Raw genomic sequence first — 27,559 nt, forward strand, 5'->3', positions numbered from 1 at the left:
ACAAAAAAAATCTTGAATTTGTATTTTTTTAGAAATAAAGTGCGACGACAATTTCTTTTGGATAAAAATATTGCAACAAGTCAAGATAAGGTAGAAATGCATAACAGAAATATGGGAAAAACTTACGTTTGAGTAAATGTATATTAAGTAGTTACTGTTAATTTAATTTTAGTAGTTTCACATCCCTTTTTTTGTCTTTCTTTTTTACTTTTCTGTCCTGTTTTGTTCCTGTTTTTATTATGTCGTCAGGTTTGTTCTATCCTTTGTTTTCTGTTTGTCTGTTTTTGGTGAGTGTTTTGTTAGTTTATAAATTGTGTATGTTATTGCCTGTTTCCATTAAATGACATTAAAAAAATAAAAGAAAGATGGAAGGACATGGAAAACTTTATAACCAAACAAAATGTGACTTACTTAGAACTCATGTAAAAGAAACGCAATGATTGCCAACAATTCTGAATGAACACAAATTGCCAGTTGAGCCTATTGATACTGCATCATTTTCTCAAACCTCCAACCTTGGATGATTCTGCAGTAGCTCAGGTCAGATTACAGGAACTAGTGTGTCGTTCATGCAGGAAAATGATGATGTAATAGTGGAATTTGCGAATTTTCACTGAAAGTAACACAGGATATTGATATTGTAGTTTGCTATAAGTGTTGGATAAGTGTGAAACAGATTTCATCATGTGTTATCTCAAGCACCGTATGGATCAGACACATGTGATGCGTGATGTTCTTGGCCTCGACGCTCTGCAAATGCAAAATCGCCGTGGGGAGACACTCTGCTGAAAGTAAACAAGTAAACACATGTTGAAGCGCACCCACCCAGTGTGACCCGCATCATTCCGGTTGTTTGAGAATCTCAACAGTTTCACGACTGTGCAGGTAAATAGACTGACTGACAAAGACCGGGTGGATAAGAGGATCTCTCTCACACTCACACTCCAACTGTACTTGGATTCTGGGTTAAGTGTGTGTTCACATCTGTCAGCTTTATGTCAGATATCCGTCCAGCAGTGTCTGACCTGTCACACTGTGCTTTGCTCATTTTATTTAGTGCAGCGTGTATTAAAGGAAAGTAACCGACAGTGCCTTCCTTTGCCTAGTTTGAGAGCTTCTATGATGTGTTCAATTGATGTTGACCCATAGCAGCACAGAGTGCCCCTTTGTTGTACAAATAGAGACATGTGGAGAAACGTCTCAGAAGATAAGAAGCAGAAGAATCAACAAACACCAAGAGAACATCAAACACAGGCTGACAAAAGCCTAAAGACCGTTCAGGAAAGAAAAGAACGGGCGAGGAGTCATTTCTGTAAAGACCCCTGCTAATGCTGTGAAGTCTCTCCTCACCAAGACGAAGGGAGGGACAGACTCTGAGGACTTCGACGCAGGCTGCAGAGGAGCATCTGGAAAAAACACACCCCGATGAGACGCAGACAGATTGTGATTCTGTTTGACAGACCACCCATCGAGCAGCCAGACCACCAGATGGATGTGAGCCCTCCAGAGTGGAATCAAAGTGGGGAAACACAGTAAGGTGGGCAACAGCTTCAGCTCCTAATAGCGTCCCATACAGGGCGCATGAAAATGCCCCGATGTTTTCTGCTTTCTGCTGAAGCTAATGAGAACATCAGCCGGTTCTGCTCGGTCAGGCTGCTCGATGTCAGTGGCAAGATCTTCCTGAAAAACAAGCAACGTGGTGAACAATGGTTCAAAAAAACAAGAGTGAGAGGAGAGACCTCTGTTTCATCTTCCATGATCTTGTTAATGCATTCAGCTCGATTCCTCACAGCGCTCTCCTCCACTGATCACGACTGGTCAGGTGGAGAGAGAGCCAGACACTGGAATAATACTGGCTGATACAGGCCAGTGGCTTACAGTCCCATCAGAAAATGTCACCACCAAGACCAGACTCACCTGGACCCCGAGGTGTTAATAAGGACACACAAAGGTGAGATCAGTCTGTGAAGTGTCCAACTCAGCAGAGGGTGTCATGTGATTAAAATGCCAACACAGCGATGCTGAACAAAGAAGATACACGACTGATAACATGTCGCCAACATCAGCTGGTGATCCCTGGCATCCGCTGGAAACTGGCAAATGTATCACCAGTCACCATTTTTAACTATGTTTTTTAAAAATGGGGAATACTGTACTTTCTGCAAACTTAAAGGGATAGTTTAACATTTTTGGAAAATTGGCCCATTGCTATAATCCCTATAGTCTTAGGAGTAGGTTCGTGCTTTATTTGTCGGTGCAAGCTATTTTTAGAACCGCTGAGCCGAGCGACGAGCTGCAGAGCTACGCTACGGAGGCTCATGGGATTTCTTGGTTTCCCTCATCAAATTCATCAAATACACAATCCAACAACTCCAAAATGCTCTTGTGGACAAGTTGTGACCTGCACATTCACCACACTATGAGATAATAACAGAACGTTACCAGACAGAGTTGTTTTAGAGGTAAATTCATGCAATTCAATTTTTCAGCAAGCAGTCTCTGTATTTACCTCTAAAACAACTCTGTCTCGTAACTTACCGTTATTATCTCATAGCGTGGTGAATGTGCAGGTCACAACTTGTCCACCAGAGTGTTTTGGAGTTATTGGATTGTGTATTTGATGAGTTTGATGAGGGAAACCATGGGAATCCCATTAGCCTCCGTAGCGTAGCTCTGCAGCTCGCCGCTCGGCTCGGCCATTCTAAAAATATCTTGCACCAACAATTAAAGGTAACGAACCTACTGCTGTGACTACATGGGGATTATGGCAATGGGCCAATTTGCCAAAATGTTGAACTATCCCTTTAAAACAATTTGACATTATTACAGTTTAGGCATCACTTCAGCCACTTCAAGGCAACACCATCCTGTGGGTTTGCAGACTTCAACGTGTCTCTACAGACTGGTGTTAAAAAGGACAGAGCCACTCTGGAGTGCAGATCACAGATGAAGACGTGAACACCGACACGTTTGATGGTGTTTTGCTGGTGAGCATGTTAACCTTGTTTCTTGGTGCGCGTCGTCCATGACCGCATTGCGCACATACAGGTGTAACAATCTTCAGCTGTCTGCCCTCTGGTCACGGCTCAGGCATGAAGAGAGCCATTATCTGGCCCTTGCTAAGCCCCCCCCCCTGAGCCAATTTGATGTGATGAATGTGCAATTTCCTTTGTCTCCACACAGCCAGTTAATTACAATCTCTATCAATAAAATGTGTCCCACTTCAGTGGTCGACATTATAGAGCAAAGAGTCACATCGTCAGACGACCTGTCACTTCAGCGCACAGCGAGACTTTGCCAAATCTGGACTAATTTAATGGGGTTGCTACTGTTTTAAGAACAAGTTAGATAACCAGAGAAGATACACTTTGGTCGGACTAAATGAACCGCTTCAGTATTTACAGAGACTTCATTTTGTCCTTGATCCCCTGCTGGTAATTAAGAGCTGAATTATAATAAGGTGGCCTTGCTTCTGTTCAAAGGAGTACATCAGAGTGAGGGGCGGGAGAGAGACTGAGACAGACAAAGAGACGGAGAGATATTGATTTTTGACAAAATTAGAAAAACAATCTTTCATTACCATGAGCAATGTTCCATACCATGTTTGATAGCAGCACATTTTTTTCCCCCTCAAACTGCCCCCACCCCTGTTTGTGTCTTTGTCTCTTTCACACATACACACACAGACACCCAAACATACGTACACACAGTAATGCAGTCATAAAATAATTAAATTCCTGCAACTATCTTTGGAGACAGGAAATAATAGATGACCCAAGACCACGGTGCTGAATTTGATACACAGATTTTCTCACTCGAAGTACACACACACACACACACACACACACACACACACACACACACATACTGAAAACCGACCAGCATTTATCAGGAGGCCAAATCACATTACTCTTGTCTGGGTATTGTGTGTGGAAACATAATAATCTGCAACTGTCCTCTCTGAAGTTTCATGACCACAGGAAGATTGTCACATTTTAGAAAATAAGGTGCACACAGCTCATCTATATTGCAGTAAATTGCCAGTCTTTTTTGAGATATGTCACTGATACTGTTATATACAGCAACAGATCAGGTTGAGGCAATAAGTATGTGCCTGAACAAGCCTTTAACACTGAACTGAGTGCACTGGATCGTTAGTTACCAAGAGAATAAGGAGCTTTTAGCATCGAGGCTTTCAAACCAAACCCCAAAATACAGACAATGACTCAGAATGTGAGCAGACCGTATATTTTGTTTACACAGTGAATGTTCTGCATATTTTGAGCTGTGTTTTTTTTTTTTAAATCATCATCATCTCACAGGAGTTCCACTTGTCGTCTGGCAAACTCACTGTGACAACAAGACTCTCAGAAGTTATTACACCCAGCTGTTCATCAGGGAACTCTGTGAAATACTCAACTTTTTTTGCATTAGTTTGTGTACAGATTAAACAAATTATATATATATATATATATATACGTGAGGTTTTGGAGTGCATGCACAGATGAAAAAAAAATCACCCTGTGTGCACAAGAACCAACAAAAAACAAGCTTCAACCATTAGCCCACGCTAGCATGAGCGTCATTCACCGTCAGTATCAATTACAATCACCGCAAACACAGCAAAGCCCGTTAGTGATGGCTATAGTTAGTGATCGGCCTAAGTAACGGCAAGTTAGCTAAGTTTCCTACTAATGGAAACAGACATGTGACATTATGTAGCCATCAAATTGCTCACACACTGAAGAGACAAGGAGCCAGTTTTGAGTCAAGCTGAAGTGTAAGGGTCTCCATCTCAGTAAAACCAGACCAGCACTGGCTCTACATTTGGCCTGGGAAAGAAATTAAGCCTTGGATTCATCTGCTACACAATGGACTCTGTTTACTGGCTCTGTTAGCGCCGTTAAAGACAGTGTCAGAGCCAGCAGACATTTAAACTGCTTAGAAAACTTTATGGATGCTTTGGCAGCCCACCAGGCCGAACGGGATTTGAGTCAGTCGTCCCACTGGCCAGTCTGTCTGTGCTCTGGTCTGATTTCTCTCATTGTCTGACGCACTTTTTAGCCAAAAACATTGTTTCTTCCTGGAGGAAATTCTGGGAGGTCACTTTCACCTGAACTCTGCATTGCCGACTGCCCAGCGCCATCCCACATGTGGGTGGTCCTTTTGTTATTTATGAATGTAGCCAATGGCAACGGTTTCACAGGAGGGACTCAAGTGCACGGACACGAAAACATACATGCACATCATGCAACCAGACAACAGGGAACAGAAAAGCTGAGATCACGACATTTACAGTTGGATATCTTGCTGCCATATTATTGTTTAAAATCACCTTTACAGACCCTTTATCCTACAATGCCCATTGCTATTTTTAAAAACAAAACAAAATCATCTTGTGGAGTCAACCAACTGCACAGTGTGTGGCTTTCTCAGAAACAAAACACAAGAACTAATCTACTGTTCGGTCACACATACATCACATAGACGTTTCATTGACAACAACACTGAAAACAACAAAGAGTATTTACCAAACAGTGGTTTGCAGAAGATTGGCCTGTGTAGTGGGTGACACCTCACCGAAACCTTGGTTTTAGCTGAATGGAAAAGCTAGACATGAAGTCAGAATGCTCAATTATATAAGTATTTGGCTGAGTATATTCAAGTAGACAAGCACTTGGCTGAGATCTCCCAGAGAGACAGACATTTCTGTAAGGGCCCTTGGGTTTTTTTTTCCTTTTTTCTTTTGCAGTTTCCATCAGAAAGCCACTGGTAGAGGAAGAATCGTTATTTTCTATATAGGCTCATAATAAAAGTCGACAGCAGCATCTAATTCACCTGATCATGACACAGATGATGCTGCATCATTGTCCTGAAATTGGAAGTCAATTCAGAACGTGTATAAATGCTACAGCTGTGCTGGGGTGAAGTGGTTGGTAAAAATGGGAACAATGCAAGTCTGGTCACCTTTTCACTGTTTTGCTGCTAACCCTCCTCCCTCCTCCCTAGCCAAGTGCATTTGTTTTCAACAAAGTCGACGAGAAGGCAATCCATGGAGCAGTGGATAACGTTATTTATCATTTTACGATGTAGTCTAATCTGTCATAAACAAGAGATTACGGATTAAGGGGCGTGTTTGTGTCAAGGTGCCGATAAAACGAGAGCTGGGACACCGGGTCGGAGGAGCTGATCATGCAAGGTTGGTTTTCGGCCAAGAGGCGCTAGGTGGAAGGCAAAGAGCCGCCATTCTTCCCGTAACAAGTCATTACACCTTCACAATAACTCTGAAGCTGTTAAAGTAATGTAAACATCTTGCATAGTTCCCTTTTAAAAGACACACAAGAGGATGACAAAGAAATTATTGAGTATTTAAACTGATTAGGAGCTAAATTGATTAGCAGGACATTTACTAATGATAGATTCAGTAACTAATTTCTATATGAACATCATGTATATGTTCAAGTGTCTCAGATGTGAGCATTTGTTTGCCTGAAATCTAAAAAAAAAAATAAAGTTAACTTGACGTCTGAGTCTGAACTTCTGCAACTCAGTCATTCAAAACTCATTCAGCATTTCTTTTATCTGTCTTTCACAAAAAAAAATTAGAGTGCTTCTGGGTTTCTCTTCACATACACTGAGACAAACCTGCATCCACTTCAAAGGTGACTAGAGCTGAGGAATTGAAACTTTGATGATTTTAACAAATTTCTCTTTTTATTTAATTGTGAACACACAGTTCCCGTGAAACAAAAACAAATGCAGGAGGCATGTAGCAGTCTACACTTGGTGCAACTTGTTATAACTTCATTTGTGCATATCCATGGTTCAATTAGCATCCCTAATCCTAAAAATAGGAGGGAATTTGTTCCATCAGATGCACATGTTAGAGTCAACTGAAGGCATATGACTACCTCTGTCCTACAATAAAACAATAAAGCTGCTTCTTTATTTCCATGCTATCATATTTAACACCTGAATTGAATTAGTAGCTGTGGCATCAGCCAATAAAATCCACCAGAGACAATACTCACTTCAAAATCAAATCAGTCACCAAGTAGAAAAAAATAATTAATCTAATTAATAATTACTGAGAATTTCAAAGGTAGATCTGCCTGCTAGGTTGTCCCATTGTAAATTGCATGTATAGGCTACTGTGGAAAATTTGGGAAATTGTGATTAGAGCGATAGTATCTAAAGGGACATGAGTCCAGAGAACAGATACATTTAAGACAAAAGCTTTAAATGAGAATTTGCCATTATTAAAGTTGCCTATTAAAGTTGCCTTTATTTTGACCCCAAACAACAAACAACCAATAAGGAAGCTATTATAGGAAGATTACACTTCATCTCTCTCACTTTCTCTTAGTCTCAGAGGACATACACTGGTGATTCACATTCATTACAAACCTCACTCAGATAAATTGCATATTTTTTGCTTGTTCTCAGTATATCATAAACACACACACACACACACACACACACACACACACACACACATAAAAAAATACACACACGTGAAGAAGACTTTGACATTTGGCTAGTGAGAGGGCCGCTGCCGTCTTTGAGAACGTGTATCCGAAGCATTAAACATTCAGGAGGGAAAATTAAACTGACCTCAGGAAATGTGCAAAGTGGTTTATGTCAAGAACAGGTTACATTATGGTGACCATTTATCCATGTGATTTATGAAGGAAGATAATATTATCATGTCCATAAATATGCAACTGCACACACTGCCCAAGCAAGTGGAAATGGATGCTAAAAAAAAAAAAATCGGTGATTAGGACTACAGGTATTTGTTCAGTAAACAGCCAGCAAGTTGATATTTTTCATGCATTTTTAACCCATCACAACCAAAAGTGACATTTCTGGATTCAGGCAGCAAATTCACATTTAAGCATGGATTTTGTACAGCATATGCATAAATGTGTATTATTTGATAAATTCAGATTAAGAATGATATCATGTTCTGGAAAAAAAAAATCAGGACCCTAATTATGGATTATAAGTAAAATCAAGCAAGGACTCACTGGGACTGGCACAGGTTTGAGAAAGGCATTATAACTGGCTGCAAAATGGTCCTTTCTGATCTCACTATGTACGTGGTTGTTGGATGAACAAAGGTAAACCGCAGGGGGCCTGTGACCATGACTGGAGAGTGACAGCCCCCAGGAAGAACATTCATAGAAAACCTGACTACCGGCACCACATGTGGCAGCAGACAAGGCTAAAGAGGCTAATCAGGAAGGGGGAATGTAGAGGATAAGCTCCGGTTCTCACTGCCAGCAGACGCCATCACACAGATTATGCAGCCAGTCAGTGGCCTCACTCAGAAAGATCTTCGACCTGCGCTTCTTGCTCCTCAAGGTCTGGCTTATCAAGGTGGACAGGTTCAAAGGCTGGATTGACCAGAGTTCTGCCCCGGATCCTGTGGCCTCAGCTGGAGTATCCCAAGGTTGAGCACCCCGCCGTCTGATCAGTGCTGTAACATCCTGTAGCTCTCAATCAGTGGTCGTATTGAAAAATTCATGTTGTCACAGACACAGGAAAGCTTTCCAGTAACAAGAATCTAGGGATCCATATGTGGCACCTGCCAGCATCCAGACAAATCTCTAGAAGTGGATAAGTCCTGTTTAAGGCAGAAAGCACTGGTGGGGTGTATTGCAACAGGACAAACAGGCTCATGATACTTCACAGAGACCAGGGGCAGAAGTATCTGGTAGAACTATGAGCCAGTAGGATGGTAGGAATCAGACAGGACAAGATCGGAAAAAAAAGCAATGTAACGAAAGATCACCTTCTCATAAGTATACTGCCATTGCATTGTGTTCTTAGTCTAAGCTGTCAATGATGTCCTGTCAAGTCCAGCAAACCTTCACATCTAGGACAAAACTGACACACAATCCTGCCCTTGTTGTTCAGTAAGAGGGTCTATGGAGCATCTCTTTAGCTCAGCTATAAGCACTAGCACCACCAAGCCAAAGGACAAGTTCCTAAGAGCTGGAGGCTAGGCTTCCAACCTAGAACCAAGTCCAGTCTCCTCACCACTGCCATCAGGAGAACATGGGCCAACAGCTGAAATTCCTTATTTCTGAAGACACCAAGCAACGAGGAGTCTGGGTCAAGGTCAATGAGAGGAAGCACCACAAAGTACAATCATCATGGGGGTCACAGAGAGCAAGGCTGGTGAACTCACTATGAGCCTCTGGAGCTGCACTGTCTTGATTAGCAGGGCAATCACACGTAAAATGTTGTGCTACTGGGCATCAACGAGGAGACCATCAGAGATACAACTGAACCCGTGTAGAAAGCCACTAGGAGGCTTCAGAAGAAGATACACGGGCAACTGTGACTGAATTGCATCCTGTGGTAAAGAGCTGAATTATGATCACTTGTCCATATTGCAATTTTGATAATATATTGATTACTTTTTCAGCCTTGTACTGGGGTCTACCCCCTACTGGGGTCCCTGTCTGGATGTCTGATGTTGAAAGACATGAAATAGTCGATGACCCCAGGTTACATCACTGATGACGCATTGCTGCGCATCTGCAGGATGTATCTTTCATCTGTATTTTGAGACAGAGTGGGAAAAAAAGTACAAAAAACATGGTTTCCAAGGATGTGTGTTTTAAATTATACATTGTTGTTGATTAATATGGGAGACAGATCAGTTGTAAACAACAGATGTTGAACAATTTAGAGCCAATAATGCATTTTAAGAGTTGTAAAAAGTCATTATGATCACTGTTCAGTCTTTCAGAGCTGTGTTTTGTAAGCTGTAAAGGAGCAGTCAATGTGACAACAGATAAATCTACTGATACTGGTCCAAAGTGACATTTTGAGGATGTACAGTACATGCATGTTTAAATGTTTTCTCTGTTGTTGTTTGACAGTGTCCAGACTGATCCTGAATCATGTGATGCCCTATAAACTGTGAAGGAAAAGGCAAAACACCTGAGGCAAAAACACCCACTTCAAACAATAATTCTATGATTGATTCTGATTCTGATACACAAATGAGACTGACCTAAAACATGAAGTTGTGTTTTAAGTGTGAAGTGCATGTGTGTACTGACTAATCCATTCTGTTAGAGAATATTTTAATATGGTGAGTTTGTAAGTGCACACACCCTTGCTCTAAATCAGTGGTGAGATGCAGTGACGCCCTTTACACTCACCTTGGTTTGTGGTTCCCGGGTCCGACAGAACACTTTTAAGCAAGAAGAGAAACACACAGTATTTCCCACCGGAGCTCATCGTTGAGTCAGACACAAGTGCGCTATGGACTAAAATGTTGCACAGAGTCCTAAATAGATCCCCAAAATGCAAAGGTAAAGACCTTTCATGAAAAAGGTTAGTCAGAAATCTTCCAAGTGTCCAGATTCAGAATGTCACAGTCGGATCCACGGGACTTATACATATATAGGTATATATTTCTTTGTTTTGTTTTTTTTAATTATTATTTTTTCTCAGCCAAGCATCCCGGATCGGTCCATGTGGAGACGGGGAGACAGACGATGTGAAGGACCAGCCATGGCGCACTAAACCCCGGCGACTCGAGCTGTGTGGCAAGTTAAGAAATAAATAAATCGCGGAGTAGTTGTCTGTGAAGCGCAAAACACGACGTCGACAGACGCAGAGTCTCCTAAAAGTGTCCAAAAGAGAACTTCCTCGATGTGCTTTCGCGCCGGAGTCAGTCTTTTTTTGACGTTTGACGTTTTAATCCCAGACCGGGAGAGAACAGGGACAATCCCAGACTTCCCGCCTCACTTTCAGCCGGAGCATCCCTCACTGTCTGTGTATGTCTCTCTCTCCCTCTCTCTCACACACTCTCTCCCTCCCTCCCTCCCTCTCTGTCTCTCTCCCAGGATAGGAGGAGGGATGCTCTGGCGCAGACAGAGGTTCAGGAGCCAACTCCATGCGTGCAAATCTAACTTGGTCTTTGTGACATTTCACTTCATTTTTTTTTTTTTTTTTTTTTTAACTTTACATCACGTGAAACGCGCGGTTCAGTCGTTTCTGTGTGGGCTCCCGCTCTGTTATTGATTCCAGAGGGGGTGGAGGAGGGGAGGGGGAGAGGAGGGAAATATGAATCTATTATTAGACTACTGTATCACTTCTGTGCCATGATGTAGGCTCTACCTGCATCGGATTATGTTGTGGGAATAGTAATGTGTCTGGGGCAGTTCCTATTTATGGTGGCAGGGGAGGAAGGGGAGCAGACAAATAGTATAACTTGATACGGGGCATGGTGGTTGACGTGCACGCGCGCACACGCACGCACGCATACACACATTCATTTACATCTTATGAGTCACTTCACTGCATTGTTGCTCTGGAGCCCGTTCATGTACAGTAGCTACTGTAACTGAATGTTACACTCTGCTATATGAGATCAGCTCAGCATTCATTTATGTCATTTACTTTCTGAAGACTTTTTGAAGCTGCAAGTGAAACCAAGCTAAAAAAAAAAAAAATCTGTCTAAATGAGACCTCAGTTAAGTGTTATAATGCAAATAGGCTACACATGTCATCTGAGCACAGGTGGTGTGTGCTTGTGTTTTCATGTTTCATAATTATTTCGCTGTATTTGATCTGTCTCTGCAGTGGGTCTCTGCTCATCAGAAATGAACCCAGCTCAACTTTTACTGTGTAAATGAGCTTCGTAACTTTTTTAAGCACTTCTTGATAGAGTGAGTGTCATCCTTCAAACACTGCTACCTGCCCCGACTAATGGCCTGTGAGCTTTAATCTGTAACACAATATTGGAGATGACTGTTAATGGCAGTCCACTGGGATCCACAGGCAGGGACATGATATATAATGACTCTTAGGCCTCCAATCAAAGCTCAGCTCTTGGAGGATGAAGGTGCTGATTTTGGCTTATGGGTCAAGTTCACATGCTAACTAATGTGGTTTGCTGATAAGGACAAGTGCCTATGTTGTTTATGACCTTCCACAGCAAACAAATGGTGCATCAGCTAGCCTGCCTAGCCTTAGCTCATGCACAGATCAGCCAGTTTTAATTAAAATGGTGAAATGTTAATTTTCAAAAGTCTTACCTCATAGTCTTGTATTTTCAAAAGAAACCAGTCCAACTCTCCAGTGCAATTATAATTCACTGGAAAACAGTTTTAGACGCAGAAAGACATAGAAAGAGTTGGTGCCGTGTCTGTCCATCATTTCAGCACCATGGACAGTGACACCAGGCTGCAGAGGGGGTTAGTCTCTGTGATAACTTACTTTCTCAGATATTCACTTAAATCATAAGCATTTCTGTGCCATCTGCAAAGCACAGAGAGAATCAGCCAAAATGAAACTGAAACAATTTTCCCCCTTATTTCCATATATTTAATTTAGCTAACTAATTCAAAGAGCTCTGCTATTGCTGATTCTAGTTTCCAGGGTCTCTTCCCTTTCCTACATTACAATTTCTACCCTTTGCAAGAACTGGCTGGATGAAATAGTGGCAGATAAAATGAAGGGAATGGAGTTTGGATTATGTCCTTACAACATTATCATGTTTGAATTACAGTGCAAGATCACAGAACTACTGAAAATACTTGTTTGTCTGATTCCTTTAGTTGTAAAACCTTTGCAGTGACGGACTTTCATCACTAAGTCCCTTTGTTTTATTTACTTTTTTTTTTACGGTCTGCTCTTTCTCTCCTCGCTTTCTACCTGCTGTTGAAACACTTCAGGCATGTGGCTTTTCAATCTAATGCTCAATTTTAAACCATTTACTTCTTGCAGAGTAAAAGAAACATAACTGCTGTTCCTGTTTTCATGATTCTATTTTTCCATATAAGCATTGCTGCTAAAGAGAGGCAACTGTATTTGTTGGTCCAGGCAACATTTGAATTAGAGCATGACATGTCACCAAAGCACATTCCACATTTTGATTGGGGAGTCATAATTTTCTAGAAGATGGTTTTCTATTTTTGTTTGCTGCTATTATTCAACTTTTTGCATCCAAATAAGTAAATCTGAATCAATAATATGCAGCTCTTGGCAGCACTCTAGGTGACTGAACGAGTTAATGGTTAGTCCTGGGTAATACATTATTACAAGTGCAAATCATCTTTGATTCATGCTGAGGAGCGATGAACGGGGAAGGTTAATAGGGATGGTGCACAGCAGCTGCAATTTTTTGGTGGACTATCCACCAGTTATTTTAATGAATGCTAATGTTATAAAGTCTGTTAAACCTTGAAAACTGGGTGGACGATTTTCACTTCCTGTGGGCTCTGACCTTGCACTATATATTATAAAATGATATATAACATAAATAATGTAAACCAGAATCGCAAAATCTTTCCATTCCTTTTTATTTTATACTTAAATTGATTTTACTTTCTTTGTATTGTTTATATTGTGTCTCGTCTTCATAATTGTTTTCCTTGAAAATGAATAAGTCAAGTAAAGTTGTGTCAAAAGTGCAAGAAGTAAACTCTGAAAAGTGACGCTAATGCAAAAAAACAAAAATTGCACTTCTTTAAATGGCCACTTGAGGTCGGCTCCCAAAGCGAGTCAGTCCCCATAGACTCCCATGTTAAACTGCCCAACTTTACAACAGTAAACATGTTTACAGCCTTGCACAAAAACGGTTTTGGTCTCAGTTAATTTCCACTTCATATAGCAGCAGGGGTGTGTGTGATCTTTTTTATATAATTTGCTAATTTAATTTCATTAAGGCCTAAAATGTAGCATAATTGCAGCGTGCCACTTTGAGTGACAGCTGAGAGATCTTATGTTTGCACCAAAAGTCTCAGCCGCACACCTGCCTCTCCGCTTTTAGATAAGCTAGGAGGTCAGAGGCAAGGCAAGATGGTGATTATTGCATTGCGTTTTCCCTGTGGGTAATGTCATGGAGGCTACATCTATCTTCATCAACAGTCTGGCATTTTTCATTGCTCATGCTTACAGAAAACACCTCAACCAGCACATCTTACAGTAAAGAAATAAAAAAAAACAATAAACTGAGGCTGCAGCATGCAGAGAACCTGACAATTAACATTACCATTAAATCATTAATCTCTTTATTTGTAGCTGCAATCTTTAATCTGCTAAATTGATTCTTTAATTGAAATTTAACATTAAAATCTTTAATCTGCATTTGTTGATTCCTGTAACTGCAAATCACTTTCATTTTAAAGTTAAGGATGTGCCTTTGACACACACACAAACACAAACACAAAAGTACTCATTTGGGATAAAGACACAAATAACTCAGCTGACATAGAACAGATGTATAGAGTGAAAAGGTTCATGCTCTCTTCACAAGCAGCAATATCTCAGCACTGTGCGATCGATTTTTCCATTTTTCCAGTGGCTAACAATCACTTTAAATCCACCCACCAGAGCGCCTTCACTTCTTGTGCATCTTTGAATTGAAAAACCAGCACAGATGCTGCTTTCCCCCCTGTGTAATGAGGATTTTAGAGTGATTTTCCATTTCCGCATTTCATTTACCAAAACTACACAAGCTCATTCCAGGACGACAGTAGTCAAAAGAGGGAGAAAGCTGTTGTTATTACCTTTCACTTAAGATGGAAATAATCATATTTTCCACATACTGCACACAATAAAGTGATTGTTTACAGACAACTTTACTGTAGATCAATTCAATATGTAGCTGTATGTGAGATGCCTCTGCCTTTAGTATGAGAAAAAGAAACAAATGGAGGGAGAAAGTGTCAGATGGGGCCCTGCTGCCGGACTATAGAGAGATGCAGGATAATTGTTCAAACAGAGACAACCATGCAGATTTACTTGAGATAATTGGTGATGCTGCACTTGTTTGTATGTGCGAAAAATTGGGAAAGCTTTGTAACAAGAAAGAAAAATAAAAGCTTGAGAGAGAAATCCTGCTAATTTCCTCATCACCACACATCTGGTGAATAATTGTCAGATGCAGGTGTGAATGTTAGATTGTCAGTCTGGAAATAAGTTTGAAGTAAAGTTGAAGTTTCTCTACAAAAATATTTGAATATGTAAAAATAAACTGCTATGATCTAAGTTTTTAAGCATAAGTTTCCTATGTAAAGGTTGACAAGTGAAAGACCACTGTGCATTAAGAAACTAGGTGGAGACCGAGTCACATGATGAGCTTCAGTTAGAGAAGTTATTAAGTTTGTTAAGGAGTGAGGGGGGTTTGGTGACTGCTTCAGAACAGTGTGTCTCAAGGTGGTTAACACTGAAGACACTGGAGCCTCAGTCAGGACCAGACTCACTTGTTGTTCATCAAAAATGTGTGACTAATAGATGTATAAGAATGTTAGCTGGCTTAGTAAGCATCTTTTTTCTTTGTGTTGTTTGTAAGCTTTGTTAACATATACCTCCAATCCAGCCAGTTTGCATTACCACAACTTGATGCATGAATTCCTGACTGTTCAAATCTCCAAGGTGAAAATATCTTGCTATGGTATTGACTGCTTATTCAACACATGATCTTCTTAAAACACTATAGCCTATAGACATGTTAAAGGGGCTACGAGGAGTTTCGGAAAGCTAAGTGTTTTCACACTACAGTACATTTCCCATGAGCCTCCCTGCACAATGTGAAATTCTTGGACCGGTGCACGATGGACGAAAGGAAAACATTTGCCAAGAATGTTTTCCTTAATCAAGAAATCAAGAATGAAAGTCGGAGGTTCGAAGACGATCAGATACCATCGTAGTTCCGACCATAAACGGCGATCTGGCGGCGTTATTCCCATGAACCGCCGGGCAGCGTCCGGGAAACCAAAACTTGGAAATGCTGGGCGAGTCGACCACTAAATAATACGTAATATCAAAATAATCATAAAGACAAAACGATATATTTATCGAAAATGGACCCATTAACAAATGTTTGTAACGTAGATTCATCCACGAGACTCTTGCAAACTCCTCGGGGTCTCTTTAAAAAAGATTCAAAACTTGTTTTCATTGGAGGCGGTCTTTGAATAAAACACAATAAGGAGGCTATTTGAAACGTGGGGAAAAATATAAAAGTGTAAAAATTATCCTTTAAAGAGGACATATTATGGAAGTATCACTTTTTGAAGGCTCTTTAACATATTATATAGGTGTTTGTCCCGAAAATGTGAGTATTGACAACAAAATCTGTAATGTGCAGGCTCCCTAGGTTGAAATCCATGTGGTTTTACAAGCTGTTCCCTCAGTTGTCTTCCAGTGATGTAACTAGGTTTTGAATTTGCATAACCCCACCCCTACCTGGGACCGGTAGAAGGGGCGGGGCAAGCAGTGGCTAATAAAGGGACAGGCACGGAAACCAGCTGTTCTGAACAGGGCTGTTTGGAGAGGATGAAAAGAGCTGTGATGTTTGATCCTTGGGGTATTTTGTCCAAAGCATGTCAAAGATATATTTTTAAGACCACCTGGGAACTGTTTTAATTTGTGGAAAGGGAGAATAATATGTCTCCTTTAAAGTCACAAAACGAGCAAAGTGGAGCAGCTCCAGCAGTAAAGACGCCAGGACAAAGGGACCTGTGACAGAATAAACCCTCATTAAGTCCTGGATGGGGATTATCGCTCTCCAGCTGCAGACTGACTGGGCCCATGAAGAGCTTGAGTGTATCATTTCCTCCTATACCCATTTACTCTTACACATCTCCTCTGCTGTGGGACACCACACATTGTGCCACCTGATTATTCCTGATTTCGTCTGCCTGTCAGTCTACATCTTCATTTGTCCTCCTCCATCTTTCCTCCCTCTCTACGTTGTTTTGCCATCATTTGGCCCTGTCACAATCTTCAACCTCTCACCTGTCATTTTCTGCCTCATTTTCTCTCTTTCTTTCCCATTCTCTCTTTCTCCAGCCTTGTTGTTCATTCCCTCTGCCTCCCTGAACACCTCCTTTGCTTCTCTTTTCACATACAAGCCGTTCTTTCCCTTCAGATCTTCTGCTGTAGCGCAGCCACTTACCCACGCACTTCTTTCCCCTCCGTCCATCTTATTCTGTTATGTGTGACCTCACTCTTTCTCTCCCTCTTTTTTTTTTAAAACCCTCTCACTCTCACACTCTCATTCTCTCCTCTCCCCTCCTCCCATCTCTCTGAATATTTCATGATTTGGTGGCACAGTGCTGAGGTGAGGAGCCTTCCACTGTCTAGAGCTTGCACAGCACAAATATTTACTCCCCGAGCTGAGCGTACTTGAGTGTTAGGCGAAACTAACAGTGTGTGTGTGTATGTGTGTGTTTGTCTTCTATGTAACAGTGATTACATGTGGCATGGGCCCCAGAGGGGAAAGGAGGTCTCATCCTACATCGATGTTACTGCTCCATTACACACTCTCTGAAGCCTTCTTAGATAGATAGATAGATAGATAGATAGATAGATAGATAGATAGATAGATAGATAGATAGATAGATAGATAGATAGATAGATAGATAGATAGATAGATAGATAGATAGATAGATAGATAGATAGATAGATAAAAGTAGAAGAAAAGAGGAAAATGGAGATGAAAAGGAGATGTGAAACAGAGGTGAACAGCAGAAAATGCAGGACAGAGAGAGTGGGCAATCTCATGGTGCCTGTGCATTGACAAATGTCTGTTCTGTTTTGGCTGGCGAGAATGGAGCTCAATTGCAGGTCTGGAGGAACATCAAAACACAATTAAGGACTGACATGGAACTGGTCATGCAGAAGAGTGAGGACAGGGGAAGAAGAAGAAGCGGAGCGACAGGGATGGGGAGAGCTCGGTAAAGAGAGAAGGACGAGAATGTGAGATGTTTGGGAAGCAGACACTTAATTGTATTATATTGGCAATTATTAGAGGAAAAGAGGGAGGGAAAGTGATAGAAAATAAACTGTATTGTCACTTATAGACAGTGTGTGTGTGAGCGTAAGTGGCAGGAAAGAGGCTCATCACATGAATAACCATTTCTTGTGTACAGGAATTATAATGCATTTAGAGAGGCTAATTTAATTTTCAACTAAGTGATTCTGAAATTTTCTATGCATGAACTTGTTCAAAGTCAGTGTGGAGACACCACCGTCAATTCCAATTCCAGATTATGAAGAGTGGCTGCGAGTCCATATGAAGTCAGTTAGCTATGTGGATCCTCTACAGACCAGATATGTCCTGCTTCTACAGTCAGCAGATGTATGGATGTGAGCTACCGGGTGCGGTGTCATGCACAATGGAGCTCCCCAAAGGAAGAGCTTTCCAACTTTTCATTCAGTGCCACCAAATGCTCAAAATTTGATTTTGCCCAATTTTCAGTTTTTATGGACAGATGTTTGCAAAAGTGATGATGTTCTCATCGAGCCACAGCTGTAATTATATATGACAATGTCATACTTTGCAGAGTGCCTATTGACTTGAGTAGCAACGATCTCAAATTCTTATGTTGGGGACTAGTGGGATTCGTCTGACTATCTGAGTCAAAGAGCTATCTTTCGAAATAAAAGGGATAGTTCAACATTTTGGCAAATTGGCGAATTGCCATAATCCCTATAGTCATAGCAGTAGGTTCATTACCTTTGTTGGTCGGTGCTATCTATTTTTAGAATGGTAGAGCCGAGCCACAAGCTGCTCAAAGCTACACTACGGAGGGAGGCTCATGGGATTTCACCACGCTATGAAATAATAACGGACCGTTACGAGACGGAGTTGTTCTTGAGCCAAACAGACTGCTTGTGGAAAAACTGCCTCCGACAGAAATGAAGAGCGTAGCTCTGAGCAGCTCACGGCTCTGCTTCGCCGTTCTAAAAATAGCTCACACCGACAATGGTAACGAACCTACTACTAAGGCCCCGTCCACATGAATACGCGGCTTCACCGAATCCGATCTTTTTCTTAATCGTTTTGAAAAAAATCTCCGTAAACACGGCATCGTTTTCAGAAATATCTGCGTCCACACGGATCCAGTGAAAACGACCGAAAACGCTGTAGTACATAGGCCAGGTGTGTGTGGAGCGGGTGGAGCGTGTGCGCTGTTGCGCTGCCACACACAAACACTTAAGACAGAGAAGAAGACGGGAAGTCCCCGCTGTAATTCAATAGAAGAAGAAGTCCCCCGCTGTCTTCAAACTCAAACATGGGATTAAATGTTGACAGGGAGTCGTGTCAGAGTAAATATGACGATCAGTGATGATTACACAGACACGATTCAGCTGCAGCGTCTGAGCGACCTGACGGTAGTCGGTCGTTGTTGTTGTTACGTCCATATAGACTGTGTAGCAGCTGCTGCAGCGGTGTGTGTCTCAGGTTACAGGTAGAGCGGTGGGGGGCATGACATCATTGTTTCAGAAAAAAATCTGTTTTGGCCGTCCAGACGAAAACGCTGTGGTGGCGTTTTCAAATTTTCCCACTCTGGGACCCGTTTTCAAAAAATACCGTTTTCACCCCCCGAAAACGCAGGATCCGTGTGGACGCGAGGCCAATCCGATAAAGTATTTATCCGGATTCGAAAAAAACGGTTTCGTGTGGACGGGGCCTAAGACTATATGGAATGGGCTAATTTGACAAAATGTTGAACTATCCCTTTAACAAATGTTAGCATGCTATCCCTCTGAACTAATGGTGTGTTAAATATAAACATGTTAGCATTCTTATTGTAAATACATTAGAATGCATGAGCATTTAGCTGAAAACACTGCAGCACCTATAAGTGCGGCCTCATATTGGATATTTTTTATTTGTCAGAGTATAATCTTGAGTTGGGAAACATTATCTTAGCTTAATTGGTAACACAGTTGAGATGGTCTTGAAACTGGCCTGGCTGACTGATGCCATAGTGGATAAAATATGTCCAATATTCTCATTGTCCCTGTACAGAGGACAAAACCTGAGCTCACTTACTGTAACACTGCAGTCAGAGATACTGTGTCTACAGAGATTGTGTACAGACTGATAAACCATTACATGACTCAAAATGAACTAAGTGAACTAAGCCACTTTTGAAAGAAAAAGCTGCACATGGATTTGAACTCATTTTCTTCAACTCCAGACACCTTTAGTTTATTGGGACAAAACAAGTCTTAGTCACAACAGAATCCAAAGGATAGGTTATAATTTTCCATTAGCATGCATTCATTTGAGAATTAAAAATGATATGCTTGAAAAAGCTGCATTTGAACTGTCAAGTGTCTGAGTGGTAAAAGTGAGAATGTTATCTACCTAAAGGCACAACAGCTTCAAGGCTGTGAAGTCAGCAGTAAGAATACTAACTTTCACATCACAGTTGAGTGGACTAAGCCAATACCTTGACTGTAACCATAACTTCATTGCTATTAAATGGAACAGAGGGCACTGAGTGCAGCTGAGAGCTGAAAGAAAATGGGCCATATGAAAATGAAGTGTATAGGCCTATGTTAAGTTTATTATCCATTCTGGGCCTGTTCTGCCCTTTAACAAGCATGTAGTGTTTGATTGATAAGCTTTACTTCCCCTCGGGGAGAAGTTTCACTCTAGTCAAAAGCAAAAAGGTCACAATTAACATTTCGCTAATGTTTTTTGTGATCTCCAGGAAGAGTAGTAATAACTGTGGAAATAAATAGATACTAGATATCACACTTCATTACCGTTTACATTTTCATAAACAGAACACTCCTCGTAAAATCATCAGCCACCATCTTCTGAAAAAAGGACTATCACAAAGCTTGAGTTAATATGGTTTCCTTTGCTTTGCTTTGAGTCAATCAATCAAATAGATAGATAGATAGATAGATAGATAGATAGATAGATAGATAGATAGATAGATAGATAGATAGATAGATAGATAGATAGATAGATAGATAGATAGATAGATAGATAGATAGATAGATAGATAGATCATTGAAAGTTAAATAAACTTGAGTAAACAAGTGGTATCTGTATTTTCTTACCTTTTCCAAGGCAAGTAAAAACAACTTTGTGTTGTTAGTCAGTGATTTTTTTTTACAGTGTAAAACACTACATCCTTCATACACATCACAGGGCATTTTAGGTATTCAACGCTACATCTCTGGTGCAAAGAGAAGGTGACATATCAAACATCTAGAGGACATCACATAAACTGCGATCCTCCCTCTCCTGCTGCCTACCGAGCTGATTTCCTTTGTTCTGAAGCTCAGAAAGGCTTTCAGTCAATGTGTGACCACATTTGAACACCTGTGAACACCTGTTGTTATAAGATCGATCGCAGTGGCAGGAGGAGAGGCCCAGATTTGTGGTTTAGGAATTGGATTGAAGCTGTGTCTAAGAGGCCCAGTGGGACGTTGAATCCTTTGAGTGATTAACCGATGTGAAAGGCTTTTGTGCCCTTCAAAAGTGTTTTAGAGCGACACGATTGCACACATCATTATTCGAAAAGAACCATAGATATTCATACATTAAATCACAACATCATAATATGATGACAAAACTGCATTACAAACAGATTGAAGAAGTGATCTGTGTGTAAATTCTTGGATTAAAGGCATTTTTGTGGGATGGCTCAGCTGCCAGCGCCGTGCTGTATAACAATATATAACAACTTGTGTTTATTCAAGTCCAAATAGCTGCGCCAGAAAAAACAATAAAAACCTGACACTTATGAACAGCTCCCATGCCAGCTCTTTCTCTCTCTGCCTCTCTCTCTCTCTCTCTGTACAGCAGAAGTGTCCTGATGAGGATTAGGCTCAGGCCCAGTTTGATAAGATGAGTCAGTGAGACCCATGTGTGACTCCTCCAGGGGAGATTTTAAAGACGTGACACCGGGCCGCTGCCCTCGCTCTGACCACGAAAGACAGCAAGCACAGCAACTCTCAGCAAGCAAGACTCTCCCATCATGTAAGCAGGAGGCTTCACACCTGATTTCACCTGAAGAATGGTTTCACCCGGCTTTGAAAAGCATGGATGCGTGTTTGATTGTTTGTCTAAAGACATGTAGAAGATGGTTTTATGGATGGCAATAACATCTATTGTCTGTCAATTGTTTTTTTGTTCACCAGAATAAAATATATATTGAAAAACTATTGAATGAACTGCATTTAGTGTGATGATCTTTTACTTTTTCTGGTTTCATTTGTGTCTCAAAAGCTATTGGATGGATTGTGATTAAACTGGCCAGAGTGTGAATTATATATATATAAAAAAAAAAAGTTAGGGGGGGAAGAAAGCAAACCCAGTGAAGTGCAGGCCCATGCTTCAGTGAACTGAAGTATTACAGTGATTACAGTATCTTGCTTGTACAGTCCTTAGAGGGGCCTATATGTACTTAATTACTTCCCACCACTGCTAATACAAGTACTTAGCCTTCAGTACATGTTTTTTTTTTAATATTCTTCAATTCCCCAACCAGGTAAAATTGCTGAATCCTTATAAGAGAAACCTATAACCGCAAATTTGGCACAGACACGTTACATCCAAAAAAAAAGTAAAAGCTTGAGGGTGGCTTTAACTTTTCTTGTAGCACCATCATTAATTCAGGGTTTTAGTTTGTCCAATATCTTTTGCATTCCCATAAGTTTCAGCTCTTCTCTGTATACAATCGACAGAGCAGCAGATTTTTGTTCACAGCTCTGCGCTGTCTGTTCTCCAGATTGTCAAACAAGACATCTTGGTCTTGTTCCAAAGAAAGAAAGAAAAAAGGAAAAGAACTTCTCTTTCATCATGCACCCGTCCTCTCACCTGCCATTCTTTGTCTTATGGCTCATTGATCCCATTAAAGGTTAGAGACTCATTTGACCTGCTGTGTCTTTCTACTTCCTGCCAGCTATTTCATCTCAACTAGATCTTCCACCTCATTACCTTTCAGTTAACATAATTAACCTTGTCCTCAAATTGTCTTCAGCAAGTGTCATAATGTCAGAATATCACTACAGTAAACACATTCAGTTGTTCAATTATTTCAAGTTGGATTAATTTCTGGTTGTTGACTTAGTATTTTTGCCTTGTGGGAAATATAATGACTTGAATTTTTCAAGGAAAGAAATTACTTGCACTTCTCTTTTTATTTTGAAGACTTTGGCTTTTCATATTTCATTATAATTTTTATTATAATAAGGTGTTTTTTTCTTCCACCTGTGCAATTCGCAGCAGGTCCAATCTGGTAGTTTCTCAAAGAAATCATGCTAATGTGGGTTTAGCTGAAACTAAAAAAATGTGTTTATAGCAGCAACACTGGCTCAAAGCTGATGAGTTATGGACAGGGAAGTGGTTTAAAATGGCTTAGAAATGGACCTAAAAGGTGTTGGAGATTCAATTTAATGTGAGCTTTTAATTAGGACATGAATGGAAAAGAAACATAATTTCTAAGAGAACTCTAGTGATTATTGTTTCCAGTTTATTTCTGACATGCCGACGATGTCTCACATTCTTCACAGTTATGTCACGTTTTGTTCCTGAGCTTATTCAAGCTACTATTGACTAATGAGCTCAGGCTCATCAGTTAAGTGTGATTTTACTTTTCTTGTACAAATTACAAACTTGTAATCACGGCTGTGCAAGTGCTTGTCTCTGTCTGAGAACAGATATTTTGGTGTGTTTGTGACTCGTAGGTCACGTTGAAGAGGAGCTCCTATGACACACACGTCTGGCAAAGTGATTATCCACTGCCTAACTGTGTGACTAAAATCTCCAAGCACCTTTTAATAATAAATTGATTATTCATGATGATAATTGAACTACTTCTGTAGAACAATTTAGGTACCTGCATTATTCATGCAAACTAGCTGTGCATAATGAATGTGGCAAAGCAGCAACAACACAAAAGGCTGTCTGTTTATGTTTTCACACTTGCTCCAATGTTGTTGCCCTTAAGGCTTTGACATTCATGTTTCTTCGCCTGTTGATATTTCTTCTGGCATAAATTAAAAAAATATATATGTGAGGAAAATAAATTATAGAATATGTAATTTTTTTTAAATAAATCAGTTTAGGAAATTATAAAAACAAGCAAAGGGTTGGTGATGTTGCTCCTGCTCCATATAAATCATTACATCATCTGGAACCTGCATGTATGTGCACTTACAGCCAGCCGTGTTCCTGCAGAGCTGTTGCAACAGAACTGTTCTCTATGTCTATGTATTTCTTTCTCTTTCTCGCTTTCTTTCTCTGTGTGTGTGTGTGTGTGTGTGTGTGTGTTTGAGTGTTGCATGAAATTAGACACAACAGTTCAAAGAACAAGACCCTCTGAGACATGAGAAAATTAAACATTAATTCCTAGTCCACGGTCTGTAGTTCAGTTAATGTTCAGCCATGACTCTTCTTATTGGCCCAACCAGCTAGAGTCTCCTGGTGCTTGTTAACAAGGAAACAGTGCGCACGCAGGACATGAACGAATCAGCCATTTCGCCTCTCCAATCACTCATCTATGCTTTGATTTACATATAAAATGCGCAATGTTAATAGCTTTATTGGATTCCAAAGGACCCATTTAAAATACTTAGCTCCTCTGCAAGACTTATTAAATATAACTTCAGTATATTGAATTCTCAGAGACTTATTCACCAAATATAGGACTTATTGATTTCAGGGATGAAAAAAAAGGGCCTCATTCAGTCCAGCTTTGAAATTCTAGCCCACAGCTACCTGTAACATCGATATGATCCACCCCCCACCCCTGGAAAGAGATATATGAACACAAAAGCAGCATTGCCCTGTCTTACTACAGACTCTACACAAACTGTGTTGTGTACAAATAATGTGTTTCAGAGAGAAAACACTTTGTTTGGCTATGAATGTGAAGGTTCTTAGTAAAAATACATAAGTGCAGTGAAATTCATAAAGATTATAGTCGACTTTTATTTTGGTTTAAAAAATTCACTCTTTTGTTTGAATTGGTTTAGATAATCACTGTTATTAGAGACCAATGCCAATAATGGGCAAATGGCATCAAGACAGACGACAGGACAGATTTGTTTATAAATATGCTTTAAAGGGTATTAATACAATATTTAACAACATTTAATGCAATAATGACATGCATTAGAAAAAAGTCAAAGTCCCCGTTTTGTGCAAAAAAATCAAGTCGATACCTTCCAAAGTATTCATAATGCAGAATATCCTCTTTGTGTTATTGCCCCTTTGTCGTGTCTCAGCAACAAAATTTATTTGTGCACAGAGGGAATTTTGTATCAAACAGACTGTAACTGTGGCAGATATCCACTTGATTTGTGTGAGCAGGGATCTCTGTTTGAGCAGAGGAAAGAGCGCAGCGACTGATGAATGAATGATGTGAGTGAATAAACCTAAGGTAGATTTTTTTTTGTTGTATTAATAATCCTTGTGAACACTCATCTTCATAATCCAAGACCTTCACTCAAAATTTAACATGTAAGACCACGTTAATGCTTAATGCCACCTATGGTTGCTTGGCAGCCATGCATCACAGGCCGTGTTCACTGAAGACATGTCACACATAAATAATAAAACAAATGATTATATATAGTTAAAAGGGGAAGGAATCTTGTAAAATTACAGTTTTCAGTGCAGGGCACTCGGGCCATGATTCAGTTCCTAAAAAGTCAAAGATTAAGGGATTTACAAATGCTCTCTCACATGGTAAAGTTGCCTTAACGCAGGGATTTGTGTGCATTTATGCAGCTGTGAGTGTGTACACTACACTAACGGCAGTAATAGTGAATACTCTCCCCTTCTCCAACGTCACTTTTCCTCTGGGTGAACGGTCTTGAAAATGTATGTTATGGGTCTTGAGTGCTGAGTGCACTTGTAAGTTTCACAAGAACATCAAAACACAATCAAGTCGTGTGGATCCCTGAGGCTCAAGACCAGGAGCTAGCACTTAGGGAAGGAGAGGACGGAGAGAGGAGGGTAAGAGAGATGTCAGAAACAGGGGGATTGTGGGGTATAAAGGGAAACAGGAGAAGGATGTGGAGTTAGAAAATAGATGAGTGGAGAGGCTGGTATAAATGACTTTCCATCATTTCATATTGTTGGAGCCAGATGATAAGGTATTTTAATACAAAAATCTAGATTGGATGATATTGCAGTGTTCATATCAGTTTTTATGGGAAGCAGAGATTATGACTAACTGACTCCCTCATACATTCATTCAGAGGTTTTTACCCTTCTCCGCTGTTATGCACCGAGTTCACTGAATCGATCAGGAGCTTCGCTGAAACCCAGAAACCTCTTACATTACTGGTGTCACAATTCACCGCTGAGCTGTGTGAACTCTGACTGCCAGAGGAGAGGCAGAAAGGGAAAATTAAAAGCCTTCTTCTTCATCTTCATCTTTTTTTTTTGACTTGGTTAAAAAATCCTGCTTCATTTTGCTCTTTTTTTTTTTAGGCCATGTGTGCGTGGTGAATGATAATTGAGCCATCACTGCAAGAAAGAGAGGAAGATGAATAGACAGCATGGAGAGAAAGAAGAGAGGACTGAGAGTGACATATAACTGTCTCAGAGAGGGAGATTAGAGTGAAGAGAGGTTGTCTTTTTTTTTTCGTTTGAATTTAGCTGATGTAAAAACTATATTTGCCAACAAAACGTGATTTTGTCATGGTAACTAGAGTGACTAAAGCAAATCTAATTACTTGATGGTTAACAAGTGGATAATTAAGACGCCAAAGGTTGTCAGGGACATTAAACAGGAACATGACATACACAAAAATCTATCTAATCTGACAGCCGCACTGTGTTTAGAAAAGAGGCATGCTGACAACATAAACATGCTAAATGAAGCCACATATTTTAACTTTAGTTTAACAAAATCTATCACTATCGTGTGTTTCTGAATATTCACCAAGGGAACCAGGGTGATGCCAACTCCTCAGCAACATCCCTCTGGGACTTTATTCTGCTTTATATTAAAGGTAAATCCATTCATGTGCATGTCCATATGCACGCACAACCATGAAACAGGATATGACTGATATATACGGTGTAAAGAGAATTTAATTGCAATTAGCTAAGAATGTCCTCCATAAAGGTTCATTATCCATTTTATCAGTCGGCTGGTTGCTTTACCTGAGCAAGAAAGGAAGTAGGCTACATGCGTTATGACCATAGACTGTATAGTTATGAGTCATACATTGGCTGCGTTCTGATAGTTTTATCCTCAAGCACCTCTCAAAGTTGAGTCTCGATGGTAAATCAGTGTATTTACCTCTTAATGAAATGATTTTAAAAGCCGTTACCTGGAGTACGTCCATGTTTGTATGGAGCACCACATTTTAAAGGTGTTTTTGTTTGTGTCAGGTTTGACTTTGCTTTTTGAATACAGCCACCGCGAGGGTAAACATGTCAGTGTGGCTAAGCATCATTTCAGAGCTGATTCAATAAATCTTCCACTCCTTAATTTATTTCTTCCTTTTTCAGAGGGTTGTGCTCTCTTTATGGTTTTTTTTCTATCCCTGTGACACCAGAAAAAGCAATCTCGGTGCCTTCTCTAATGGATATTTATCTTAATTTACCCGTTTGCTTTATTGCAACCAGGAGATGTTTTCTCACTATTTTCCTTGAAAGATAATGATTGAAAATATAGAATCTCAGAAAAGGTGCAATGATGATTTAAGGTGATATATATTGATGCTTTTATATCTTCATTGTTCCCATACAGTAATAAAAAGACCTCGGTGTGTGAGGTTATTATTCAATCCCTCAGTGTTTTTTCTG

At 40.3% G+C, this 27,559-nt stretch overlaps 1 protein-coding gene across 1 annotated transcript in view; it reads right to left on the bottom strand.

Moving 5' to 3' along the window:
• The window catches only part of LOC146989500 (ephrin type-A receptor 6-like), a 55,515-nt gene extending 44,688 nt beyond the window's left edge, over positions 1-10,827 (bottom strand). Inside the window, exon 1 of the mRNA XM_085806139.1 lies at positions 10,182-10,827. Within this exon, the coding sequence (XP_085662265.1) occupies positions 10,182-10,260 (79 nt within the window). The 5' untranslated portion in view covers positions 10,261-10,827. The remainder of the gene's footprint in view (positions 1-10,181) is intronic.
• Between the last annotated feature and the right edge of the window lie 16,732 nt (positions 10,828-27,559).

Source organism: Trachurus japonicus, chromosome 3 (assembly GCF_045865225.1).
Source record: "Trachurus japonicus isolate A0001 chromosome 3, Traja_1.0".
Classification (NCBI taxonomy): domain Eukaryota; kingdom Metazoa; phylum Chordata; class Actinopteri; order Carangiformes; family Carangidae; genus Trachurus; species Trachurus japonicus.